The sequence below is a fragment of the Oncorhynchus mykiss genome, chromosome 1, assembly GCF_057628025.1.
Source record: "Oncorhynchus mykiss isolate SJ-2025 chromosome 1, ASM5762802v1, whole genome shotgun sequence".
NCBI lineage: Eukaryota > Metazoa > Chordata > Actinopteri > Salmoniformes > Salmonidae > Oncorhynchus > Oncorhynchus mykiss.
The window spans coordinates 19,044,929-19,058,266 of record NC_143022.1 but is presented as its reverse complement, the minus strand read 5'-3'; the positions used below and the strand labels follow the sequence as shown (position 1 = coordinate 19,058,266).

Sequence of the window (13,338 nt, the reverse complement as noted above, 5' to 3'; positions counted from 1 at the left end):
CTGCAATGACTCCGGATGAGTCAGCTGGGTCTGTATGCGCAGCTCCGTAGGAGAGAGCGTCTGTATGAACTGGTCCCGTGCTAGCTTGCTCTGCACGGAGGGGGGCATGCTCACATGCCCGCCGAGAGAGGCTCTCAATGTCATTAGCTAGCGCCCGTAGTGGCTCTCCAGGCTGCCTGCATCTATTACTCAGTGGCCAACACCTCATTTGGCCGCCTTTCGTTCCAGTTCTCTGCTGCCTGTGACTGGAACAAATTGCAAAAATCGCTGAAGTTGGAGACTTTTATCTCCCTCACCAATTTCAAACATCTGCTATCTGAGCAGCTAACCGATCGCTGCAGCTGTACATAGTCTATCGGTAAATAGCCCACCCAATTTTACCTACCTCATCCCCATACTGTTTTTATTTATTTACTTTTCTGCTCTTTTGCACACCAATATCTCTACCTGTAAATGACCATCTGATCATTTATCACTCCAGTGTTAATCTGCAAAATTTTAATTATTCGCCTACCTCCTCATGCCTTTTGCACACAATGTATATAGACTCTCTTTTTTTCTACTGTGTTATTGACTTGTTAATTGTTTACTCCATGTGTAACTCTGTGTTGTCTGTTCACACTGCTATGCTTTATCTTGGCCAGGTCGCAGTTGCAAATGAGAACTTGTTCTCAACTAGCCTACCTGGTTAAATAAAGGTGAAATAAAAAAATAAAATAAAAATCTATATTTAGGATGTTTTAAACATTAATCAGCAATAAGGTTCCAACCGGAGAATTTCATTGTCTGAAGAAACGCATTGGAACGGAAGAACACTCTCTCAAAGAGCTATTATGAGCCCCTCCTTTATAGTAGAATCCTACAACCAGAATCTAAAGACGGGGACATCTTGTGGAAGCCCTAGGAAGTGCATAAACATCCATATCTAAAATGGACTTCAAATGGCACTGTTTTCAAAATCGAGTTCTCACTTCCTGTTTGGATTTCTTCTCAGGTTTTTGTCTGCCAAATGAGTTCTATTATACTCACAGACATAATTCAAACAGTTTTAGAAACTTCAGAGTGTTTTCTATCCACCAGTAATAATAATATGCATATATTCCCATCTGGGAAAGAGTAGGAGGCAGTTTACTCCAGGCACGCCTTTCATCCAAAAGTGAAAATGCTGGCCCCAGTAGTACTTTCAAGTATTTTTACCAAAATATTTTACACCACTGCTAAATGGCAGAATGATATCGTGATTATTTCAATCAATCCAGTGACCATTTGTTTTGCTAAATCTATTTCATGTGCTGCAGAAGCACCTCTAACCAAACAACAGTGCTAAGTGGCTGCACACTTTAATTAAAGGGTAACTACACTCACTTTTTTTGTGTGGTCTCCTGATTTGGTTAAGCATTGTTATAGACTTAAAACATCCAATGTTGTTGTTTTACTATCAAAAGAGGGACTTGGAGATCAAAAACCTGAAAAAAAATTGAAAACTCTGAATGTATCTGTTTCAATAGAAGGCCTACTATTAGACTATTTGCACAGTACAGCTTGGTTTGGCCTGACTGTGAAAGACCAATATGGGATTTATAATTTTAGGTCATTGTCCCTGTTTCTCATAGAATTTTTGACACAGGGGGCCTTTCCTTCACCTGGTGAAGTAAATAATTAAATAATATAAATAATTATATTTGGGCATAATTAGAGTATACCCACTTCTCCAGGCACCATTACACCACTGGATAGGTGAATGTGTTCTATTGATCTGAAGTTGTGCTGTTGCTACTGCCTATTAGCTGTACAATTGTAACGTTATACAGGGGGAAATATGATAAATTATTCACATTAACACGTAGCATCAACAACGAATGAAAACATTAAATTTTTAGAACTGTATTGTTTGCATTTTGATAGCCTTGGGGCACAACATCAGGAGTCTGTGTATTGGTTGGAGTCCCTGAGTTGTGACTGAAAATAACCATACCACAATATAACCGTCTGGCTTCACTTTTCCTGTGAACAAAAGCATATGTATAATCTCTCGGAACTCTATTTACCAGACCTAAAATGAAATGTATCATTCGCTATCAATTTATTGAGGCTGCATGTAACCAAAAGGTTGCTGGATCGAATCCCTGAGCTGACAAAGTAAAAATCTGTCATTCTGAACAAGGCAGTTAACCCACTGTTCCCCGGTAGGCCATCATTGTAAAAAATTATTTGTTCTTAACTGACTTGCCTAGTTAAATAAAGGCTCAATTAAAAAAAACATTTAAAATAAACTTTTGTACAAACCGCACCATATTCCTGCTGTGTGAACAGTGGTAGATTTTGTGGTAGGAATTGTCACGTGAAGTGCGTGGTGTAATGGTAGCCCGCTGTCTAACAACGCAAGATTATGGTGTGGTTTGGACAAAAGTTGAATTCTGACATTTATAAATGCAATCTCTGATGAGAGACTAGGCTCTCCTCCATCTTGTACTGCGTTGTGAACCCTATCCTATGCTCGTCCAGTAGTGGAACGAGATTGCATGAAGAAGACGCACAACGTAATGAAATACATCACGATGTAAGCAGGGCATAACCCTTCAACATTGCTGCCTTCTTCTTTGGTATCATGGCGTTTGCACATTTTGTTTGTGCATGCCCCCACTTACTGTGTGGTAATGTTTGTTCAATCCTCTAACATTAGTGATATAAAAAGGGGAACAATTGTTTAAAAAAGTTGCACACCCAACCAACCCTACACCTATATAACACTATTTAAAAATCTCAAAACATCTTAGTGGCCATCATCTGCAGTAAAATCTCAAACACCCAGGTACTTCTCTGCAGCTGCCACCTACACCCATTAAAAACCCACTACCCCATTCCACTACTTTGACCCCATCTGTTCCTTCACCATGCCAATGGCCTGGGAGGATGGGACATCACCCCACAACACACCCTGTAACTCTTCTGTCAAATCTCATATACCCAAATACTTCTCTGCAGCTGCAACCACAACATAAATTTTCTGTGATTTACGTTCCATTTCTGCAGTACAGTTGATGACCATTGCTATGAACGCTAAGAAGCCAACCATATGTAAGCAATAAGGCTCGAGGGGGTGTGGTATATGGCCAATATGCCACGGCTAAGGGCCGTTCTTATGTTGCGGGGTGCCTGTATATAGTCCTTAGCCATGGTATATTGGCGATATACCACAAACCCCCGAGGTCCCTTATTGCTATTATAAACTAGTTATCAACGTAATTAGAAGAATACAAATACATGTTTTGTCATACCCATGGTATACTGTCTGATATACCATGGCTTTAAGCCAGTCAGCGTTCAGGGCTTCAACCACCCAGTTTATAATGAAGCATATATCACTCGTTGTTCTATCCCTCTGCTGGCTTAAATCCACTACTCAGTGGGATCCTCTCAGGATCTCCCACCCTTAACCCAGCATATGACACCTTCTGCACTATACTCGGACTCTGGCCACTTCAAACTGCCTCTAGCACTTCCAAACTACAGCAACATGGGCACCCCTACAGTTGACACACACAACTTTATCCACCGAAACTACACAATCCTCTGTCCCATGCCCTTCTGCACAAGTCCCACATCTTGGAATCTCCCTCTGACACACTGCTGCAACATGACCATAAATGTTCCACCTGAAGCAGCGCAGTGGATTCGACACAAAAGCTCTAACAGGATAACTGATGTATCCTAACATGACTTTGTCCGGTAGAGACTGACTCAAAACTAAAAAGGACTGACAGTGACTGATCTGATGAAGATTCTCTGGTCTGATGAAACCAAGATTGAACTCTTTGCCCTGAATGCCAAGCGTCACATCTGGAGGAAAGTACAGGGAGATCCTTGATGAAAACCTGCTCCAGAGCGCTCAGGACCTCAGACTGGGGCAAATGTTCACCTTCCAACAGGACAATGACCCTTAGCACACAGCCAAGACAATGCAGGAGTGGCTTCGGGACAAGTCTCTGAATGTCCAAGCCAGAGCCCAGACTTAAACCCGATCGAACGTCTCTGGAGAGACCTGCATTATTTCCCACCCACCACCCGCCAACCCCCTCTTTTATTCTACTGCTACTCTCTGTTCATCATATATGCATAATCACTTTAACCATATCTACATGTACATACTACCTCAATAAACCTGACTAACCAGTGTCTGTATGTAGCCTCGCTACTTTTATAGCCTCACTATTGTATATAGCCTGTCTTTTTACCGTTGTTTTATTTCTTTACCTAACTATTGTTCACCTAATACCTTTTTTGCACTATCGGTTAGAGCCTGTAAGTAAGCATTTCACTGTAAGTTCTACACCTGTTGTATTCGGTGCACGTGACAAATAAACTTTGATTTGATTTGAAATAGCTATGCAGCGACGCTCCCCATCCAACCTGACAGAGCTTGTGAGGATCTGCAGAGAAGAACGGGAGAAACTACCCAAATACAGGTGTGCCAAGCTTGCAGTGTCATACCCAAGAAGACTCAAGGCTGTAATTGCTGTAGCAAAATGTGGAAAATGTCAACGGGTCTGAATACTTTCCTAAATCCCTGTACACATACAGAGACAGAGGGGCGATGTTTCACTCGGTTGGATGCTTTCTCTGGTGAGACAATTTTTATTTGTCACATACGAATGTTTAGCAGATGTTATTGCGGGTGTAGAAAAATGCTTGTGTTTCTAGCTTCAACAGTACAGTAATATCTAACAAATAATATCTAACAATTTCACAACAATACACACAATACACACAAATCTAAAGTAAAGGAATGGAATTAAGAATATAGAATTATTTGGGAAAGCAGTGTCAGAGCGACATTGACTAAGATAAAGTAGAATAGGATAGAATACAGTATACACAAATGAGATGAGTAATGCAAAATATGTAAACATTATTAAAGTGACTAGTGTTCCATTATTAGAGAGGCCAGTGATTTAAAATCTATGTATATAGGGCAGCATCCTCTAATGTGCCAGTAATGGCTATTTAACAGTCTGATGGCCTTGAGATAGATGTTTTTCAGTTTCTCGGGCCCAACTTTGATGCACCTGTACTGACCTCGCTACACTACAAGCATTTCGCTACACTCGCATTAACATCTGCTAACCATGTGTATGTGACAAATAAAATTTGATTTGATTATTTGGATGAAAGCGGGGTGAACAGGTAGTGGCTCGGGTGGATGTTGTCCTTGATGATCTTTTTGGCCTTCCTGTGACATCGGGTGCTGTAGGTGTCCTGGAGGGCAGGTAGTTTGCCCCCGGTGATGCGTTGGGCAGATCGCACCACCCTCTGGAGTGCCCTGCGGTTGCGGGCGGTGCAGCTGCCGTACCAGGCGGTACAGAAGTAAAATTATAAAAACACAGAGACGAAAGAGTTCCTTTTTCTCTTGGTACATTTCTTGAGGAAACCTTGTCATCCATGAATATGTGCCACTGGGTGAATGTGCTGCTAAAAAAAGCCAATCCGGGCGAACATAAAGAACAAACACTGTTCATGATTCCACTCGTTCGCAAAGAAGGCAAGTGTTATTAGAACTGTCAGATCAAGAATATAAGTGTTCTGAGCTTTGATCAATGCTGGGAGCAATATTTAGATGTTGACACGTAATTGATTTTGTTTACAAAATTTATATTTTGCACTATTCATTCATTTTTCAAATTAGAAAAAAATTCTGAAATCCGGACCTCGTTGTTCTCATATGTAGTTATGGCCATGAGAGCCCTTTATTGCAACAGAAGGCTCTGGTCTGGCCCGTAGACTATACAGACAGTCAGACCTATTTTATGAGGCAAGATTCTCTGACACAGATTAGAGACATGGTTCTGTGTCAGGTGATAAATTGTATAAACAATATAATATGTCATGTTATTACATGAATTTGCATTAAAAGATGGCTTGATGTCTGACAGGATGGTTATTGCTTGAAATACTATTTAACAAAATTTCACCTTTATGGCTTGATCATGTTTGACAGAAGAATACCTTACATCAATGTCTCCCAAACTTTTTAGTCCCGTACCCCTTCAAACATTCAACGTCCAGCTGCGTACCCCCTCTAGCACGAGGGTCAGCGCACTCTCAAATGTTGTTTTTTGCCATCATTGTAAGCCTGCCACACACAAACTATACGATACATTTATTAAACATAAGAATGAGTGTGTTTTTGTCACAACCCAGTTCGTGGGAAGTAAACAAGGAGCTCTTATAGGACCAGGGTATAACAACACAAGGCGAGATCCAGATGCAGACACAGGAGGCAGACGGTTTGAACTCTGATATTTATTATAATCCAAGGGGTAGGCAAAAGGCAGGTCGGGAGGGGCAAGAGTTCATAGCCAGGGCAGAGTCCAAAATGGTACAGGGCGGCAGGCAGGCTCAAGGTCAGGGGCAGGCAGAGTGGTCAGGCAGGCGGGCTCAGAGTCAGGACAGGCAAGGCAAAGGAAGACGAGAGAAAAAAAATAGGAGCTAAGAGAAAAAAAACACTGGTTGACTTGGTTGAACTGGCACAGACAGAAAACACAGGTATAAATAATGGGGAAGATGGGTGTAATTTTGCTCTTTATTTAGCCATCTTACTTATAAAACCTTATTGGTTCATGAAAAACTGTCACCATAGGTTAACTAGGGCAGGCGTTCCGCTAGCGGAACCCCTCCACAACATTCCGCTGAAAAGGCAGCGCGCGAAATTCAAATTTTTGGGGGGGAAATATGTAACACATTAACAAGCCCAATACAGCAAATGACAGATAAACATCTTGTTAATCTACCCATCATGTCCGATTTAAAAAATGCTTTCCAGCGAAAGCACAACATATGATTATGTTAGGTCACAGCCAAGTCAAAAAAACACACAGCCATTTTTCCAGCCAAAGATAGGAGTCACAAAAAGCAGAAATATAGATCAAATTAATCATTAACCTTTGATGATCTTCACAATACATGTATGTTTTGTTCGATAATATGCATATTTGTATCCAAAAGTCTCAGTTTACATTGGCACATTACTTGCAGTAATGTTGTGATTCCAAAACATCCAGTGATTTTGCAGAAATACTCATAATAAACATTGATAAAAGATACAACTGTTATTCACAGAATTAAAGATAGACTTCTCCTTATTGCAACCGCTGTGTCAGATTTCAAAAAAACTTTTTGGAAAAAGCATAATCTGAGAACGGCGCTCAGAGCCCAAAACAGCCAGAGAAACATCCAACATTTTTGAGTCAACAGAAGTTAGAAATAACACCATAAATATTCACTTACTTTTGATGATCTTCATCAGAAGGCACTCCCAGGAATCCCAGTTCGACAATAAATGACTGAACGGTTCCATAAAGTCCAGCATTTATGTCCAAATAGCCACTTGTTGTTAGCGTGTTCAGCCCAGTAATCTTCATGAGGCGCTGGCACTTCGTCCAGATAAAAACTCGAAATGTTCCATTACAGTCCTTTAGAAACATGTCAAATGATGTGTTGAATCAATCGTTAGGATGTTTTTAACATAAAACATCAATAATGTTCCAACCGGAGAATTCCTATGTCTGAAGAAAAGCACTGGAATGAGAGGTAAACTCTGTCGGGAGCGCTCGTCATGAGACCAAGGCACTTTGCTAGACCACTGACTCAAAGAGGTCTCATGAGCCCCTCCTTTATAGTAGAATCTTCATTCAAGTTTCTAAAGACGGTTGACATCTAGTGGAAGTCGTAGGAAGTGCAACTTGACTCCATAGACACTGTGTATTCGGTTGGAAAAACTACAAACCTCAGATGTCCCACTTCCTGGTTGGATTTTCTCAGGGTTTCGCCTGCCATGAGTTCTGTTATACTCACAGACATAATTCAAACAGTTTTAGAAACTTCAGAGTGTTTTCTATCCAATACTAATAATAATATGCATATATTAGCATCTGGGACAGAGTAGGAGGCAGTTCACTCTGGGCACGCATTTCACCCAAAAGTGAAAATGCTGCCCCCTATCCCAAAAGAGTTCATGAGAATGGTGTGCTTGAAAGGATGCACATAACCGCAATGTTGGGTTGTATTGGAGAGAGTCTCAGTCTTAAATCATTTTCCATACACAGTCTGTGCATGTATTTAGTTTTCATGCTAGTGAGGGCCAAGAATCCACTCTCACATAGGTAAGTGGTTGCAAAGGGCATCAGTGTCTTAACGGAGCGATTTGCCAAGCCAAGAACCTCTGAGCGCAGCCTCATCCAGAAATCTGGCAGTGGCTTCTGATTAAATTTAATTTTCACAGAACCGCTTATTTCAATTTCGATGACACTCTCTTGTTCAGATATCGGTAAGTGGACTGGAGGCAGGGCATGAAAAGGATAACAAATCCAGTTGTTTGTGTCATCCGTTTCGGGAAACTACCTGCGGAATTGCACACCCAGCTCACAGGGCTTCGGTATATCACTTTTTTTTAACCTTTATTTAACTAGGCAAGTCAGAACAAATTTTTATTTCCAAGGACAGCCTAGGAAGAGTGGGTAAACTGCCTTGTTCAGGGGCAGATCAACAGATTTTCACCCTATCGGCTACAGGGATTTAATCTTGCAACCTTTCGGTTATTAGTCCAACGCTCTAACCACTAGGCTACCCGCCTCCCAATTTGGCATTGTCTATAAGCTTGAGTTCATTTGCACACAAAAATTCATACAATGATGGAAAGACCTGTGTGTTGTCCTTGTTAATGCAGACAGAAAAGAGCTCCAACTTCTTAATCATAGCCTCAATTTTGTCCCGCACATTGAATATAGTTGCAGAGAGTCCCTGTAATCCTAGATTCAGATCATTCAGGCGAGAAAAAACATCACGCAGATAGGCCAGTCGTGTGAGAAACTCGTCATCACTCAAGCGGTCAGACAAGTGAAAATTATGGTCAGTAAAGAAAACTTTAAGCTCATCTCTCAATTTAAAAAAACCTGCCAATACTTTGCCCCCTGATAACCAGCGCATGTATGTTGTAAAAGCATGGTCACTGCACATATCATTGCATAATGCAGAAAATACACGAGAGTTCAGGGGCCTTGCTTCATCAAAGTTAACCTTTTTCACTGTAGTGTCCAAAACGTCTTTCAAGCTGTCAGGCATTCCCTTGGCAGCAAAAGCCTCTTGGTGGATGCTGCAGTGTACCTAAGTGGCGCCGGGAGCAAATGCTTGCATTCACGTTACCACGCCACTATCTCTCCCTGTCATGGCTTTAGTGCCATCAGTACAGATACCAACACATCTTGACCACCAAAGTCCATTTGATGTCACAAAGCTGTACAGTACTTTAAAAATGTCTTCTCATGTTGTCCTGGTTTCCAGTGGTTTGCAGAAGAGGATGTCTTCCTTAATTGACCCCCCATAAACGTAATGGACATATACCAGGAGCTGTGCCAGGCCTGCCACGTCTATTGACTCATCCAGCTGTAACACATATAATTCACTGGCTTGTATGCAAAGCAGGAATTGTTTCAAAACATCTCCTGATGCGTCATGAAACAATGTTGTTTGATGAAGTCATTGTCTGTATAGTTTCGTTTGACCTTTTCCTCCAGCATTGTCCCAGCCATATCCGTGGCAGCAGGAATAATTAAGTCCTCCACAATAGTATGGGGCTTGCCTGTCCTAGGCACTCGGTAGCTCACCATATAAGACGCTTCTAGCCCCTTCTTATTAATGGTATCTGTTGCTTTTATACGTCTTACAACTCGAAAGTCGTCTTTATTCTCGCTCAAAAAACTCCTGTGGCTTATTTTTTTAAATTGTCATGTATACGTCTGAGCAAGAATGAAAGTTTCCCTCGAGAGAGAGTAATGGTTAATGTGATTGGATGTTAATGATTTGACTAGGCTACCTGTATTTGACATTGTATTGTTATTTCGCTGAACACTAGAGGGTTTCATTTTATTTTTGGCAGTGAAATAAGGCTACTCAGGCGAGAGAGAGAAACTCACCCAAATGTATAGCCCCGTTGGAAAATATAAATGTACTGTTAGAAAATGTGAAGAAAAAAAAGAAAACAAATATTTTTTAATTTTTAAAATGTGAATCATATTTATATCTGGCATACCCCGGACGGCATTACTCGTACCCCAGTTTGGGAATACCTGCCTTACATCATCTTATTTAATGAACATTAACAGCAACCTTCTAGTATATCTGCTTAGTACAAAATTGAACAGAGTCACATGTTATGTAAATATATGTTTATTTTTTTACATGAAAATAGATACATGAATATACAAGGCATAGACAGTTAGTGCAAACTTGGAACTATTTTGGATTGAGAAGACTACTAGTCAAGTCTCATTTTCAGTTAATTTATCACCTGATTTACTTAACAAAAGAAACATATAAATAGGTGGTCCAGGTGTTCTCTATTGTTACTACAAGCAAGGGGGGAGGCCGATGACATCAGAGGGCACCATCAGACCAACCCGTCGAATGGCCTACTCCATGAAGTTTGCACGTGTGTCTAAAAAACACTAATTTGCTCAAAACATGTTTTTTGTACCCTTAAGTGTGTGTACATTACTGTATTTATACGTGGGATATTGTTTTTCAACAGGAAAAGTTTTTTTTTTAAATAGCTGGAGTGCGCGTTTAAAAGGGGGAGGGGAACTCAAACTAAACACAATCAATGAGTGCAAATATATGTGAGGTCTGCTTTACTGTATCATAGAAAAATATGCTGCAGACCTTGACCTTGTTGCAAATGCAGATTATTGGCTTATATAATAACGGTTTAAGGCATTTATTGAAAAAATAATATTATCTTAACAATACAAATAAATGAATGACATATGCCATTATATAAATACATATATTTACGTAGACAGCGGTAGTATTGCAGTGGCGCATTTTCAATGCTCAAGTCCAGTTATGTTTGTTTTTCCATATTGGTGGCCCATTACTCCACAGCAGGCCATGTCTTTTGAGGACTAGTGGGGCTTCGAGTCTTGGTTGTCCCCTGAAAGAAATATACCAACGTTTTCAGCCTGATAGTAATAAAACAGGGCAAAAATCACAATGAACAGTAACAAACTGGAGGGGAAAAAATACATGGCGCTTTATAGAATGTGCTCTATGGGTCACTACTGCTACACATGTCAAGACAGGATCTTTCAACTAGCAGCCAACATACCACACCCAAACTAAACATTGGAGTGTAGCCGAAGCGCTAAAATTACACACTTCAAATAGTAGCAACATTGTGCATGACACAGATATGTTGTGAGTGCAACCTATACTGGATTCATGGTCTAACTGGATGTTTGTCATATAAAAACAGGCAGGCCTCCAGACCAGTCTGGGGAACTCACAGCTGTCTGGGCTTTGGCGTAGTTCATGTGGGCGTAAAGCAGCACAGCTGTGTCATTGTGAGAGGCCTCCAGCGCGATGGACAGAGCATTACTGCCGTCCTAGAGAGGGAGGAACACGAAAGGGAGAGCAGGCTTAGCTATAAATCCTCTGAGGATACACATAGCACTCATGCACATTCATAGCCACAACACACAGTTTAGGAAGATTAATAAGCTATATGCCAGAATGTAATTACAAATCATTTGTAGACGCAAATTGACTTGAAAATCCATGGCAAGACCTGAAAACGGTTGTCTAGCAATAATCAACAACCAATTTGACAGAGCTTGAAGAATTTTGAAAGAATAATGGGCAAATGTTGCACAATCCAGGCATGGAAAGCTCTCAAGAGACATAACCAGAAAGACTCAAAGCTGTAATCGCTGCCAAAGATACTTCGACAAAGTATTGAGGTGTGTGAATACTTTGACATTTCTGTATTTCATTTCCCAAAATTTCTAAAAATATGTTTTCACTTTGTAATTATGGGGTATTGTGTGTAGAGTATTCAACCCCCTGAGTCAATAGATGTTAGAATCACCTTTGGCAGCGATTACAGCGGTGAGTCCTTCTCTAAGAGCTTGGCACACCTTGATTGTACAATATTTGCACATTATTCTATTTTGAAATTTTCAAGCTCTGTCAACTTGGTTGTTGATCATTGCTAGATAGCCATTTTCAAGTCTTGCCATAGATTTTCAAGCTGATTTATCGTAATTGCTGGACTATTAAGCGCACCTGAATATAAACCGCACCCACTGAATTATTAAAAAATATGTATTTTGTACATAAATAAGCCTCACATGTCTATAAGCCGCAGGTGCCTACCGGTACATTGAAACAAATTAACTTGGTCACTATCTTCCTCCTCCTGTGCACTGAAACCACTGAAGTCATCTCCTTCGGTGTCGGAGTTGAATAGCCTCAGAATTGCTTCATCCGATGTTGGATTGTTTTCATTGTCGCTCTTGTCACTTTCATCCGGAGGCAAATACCCCGCTGAGCTCATGCTGCCCCTTCAACACGCAGCAGTGCAGCCTTTCGAAACCCGTTGATGATAGTGGATTTTTTGACAATGCTCCACGCTGTCAGGACCCACTGGCAGACTTGACCATAAGTTGCTCTTCGCATGCGGCCCGTTTTAGTGAAGGATTTCTCCCCACTTGTCATCCAAGCCTCCCACTGAACAAGGAGCGCCACCTTAAATGCACGATTTACACTGATGTCGAGTGGCTGCAAATACTTTGGGCCATCTGCTTTTCTTCCCTCTGAAAGCTTGTGTTGTCTTTTTGCACTGAGTCAGTTCCTCACGCTGCTGTTTCCAACGTCTTATCATCGACTCATTAAGGCCAAGCTCCCGTGCAGCAGCTCTATTTCCTTTTCCAACAGCCAGATCGATCGCCTTCAACTTGAAAGCTGCATCATATGCATTTCTCTGTGTCTTTGCCATGATGAGGATGACAAAATTACTACCGTAATCAGAATGATGGCAAGTTTGAGCGCGCTCAATTTACGTCACATTATGTGACGGTGCTCAGTTTTTTGGCGGCATGAATCTTGAGAAAGCGGGAAAAATCCATAAATTAGCCGCGTCATTGTATAAACCGCGAGGTTCAAAGCGTGGGAATAAAGTAGTGGCTTATAGTCCGGAAATTACGGTAAGTCAAAACTGTAACTAGGCCACTCAGAAACATTCAGTGTTGACTTGGTAAGCAACTCCAGTGTGTATTTGGCCTTGTGTTTTAGGTTATTGTCCTGCTGAAAGGTGAATTTGTCTCCCAGTGTCTGTTGGAAAGCAGACTGTACCAGATTTTCCTCTAGGATTTTGCCTGTGCTTAGCTCTACTCCATTTCTTTTTATCCTAAAAACTTCCTAGTCCTTGCCAATGACAAGCATATTCATAACATGATGCAGCCACCACCATACTTGAAAATATGAAAAATAGTGCTCAGTGATGTGTTG

General features: G+C 41.0%; 1 protein-coding gene across 3 annotated transcripts in view; it reads right to left on the bottom strand.

Annotated features, from left to right (window-relative positions):
- Positions 1–10,205: 10,205 nt before the first annotated feature.
- Positions 10,206–13,338, bottom strand: part of LOC110496290 (KN motif and ankyrin repeat domain-containing protein 3) — a 37,341-nt gene continuing 34,208 nt past the window's right edge. For all 3 annotated transcript variants that reach the window (XM_021572139.3, XM_021572213.3, XM_090196003.1), the window contains exons 10-11: positions 11,337–11,435; positions 10,206–10,984 (exon numbers count right to left, since the gene is read on the bottom strand). In XM_021572139.3, coding sequence (XP_021427814.3) covers positions 10,925–10,984; positions 11,337–11,435 — 159 coding nt within the window. In that variant the 3' untranslated portion in view covers positions 10,206–10,924. The remainder of the gene's footprint in view (positions 10,985–11,336; positions 11,436–13,338) is intronic.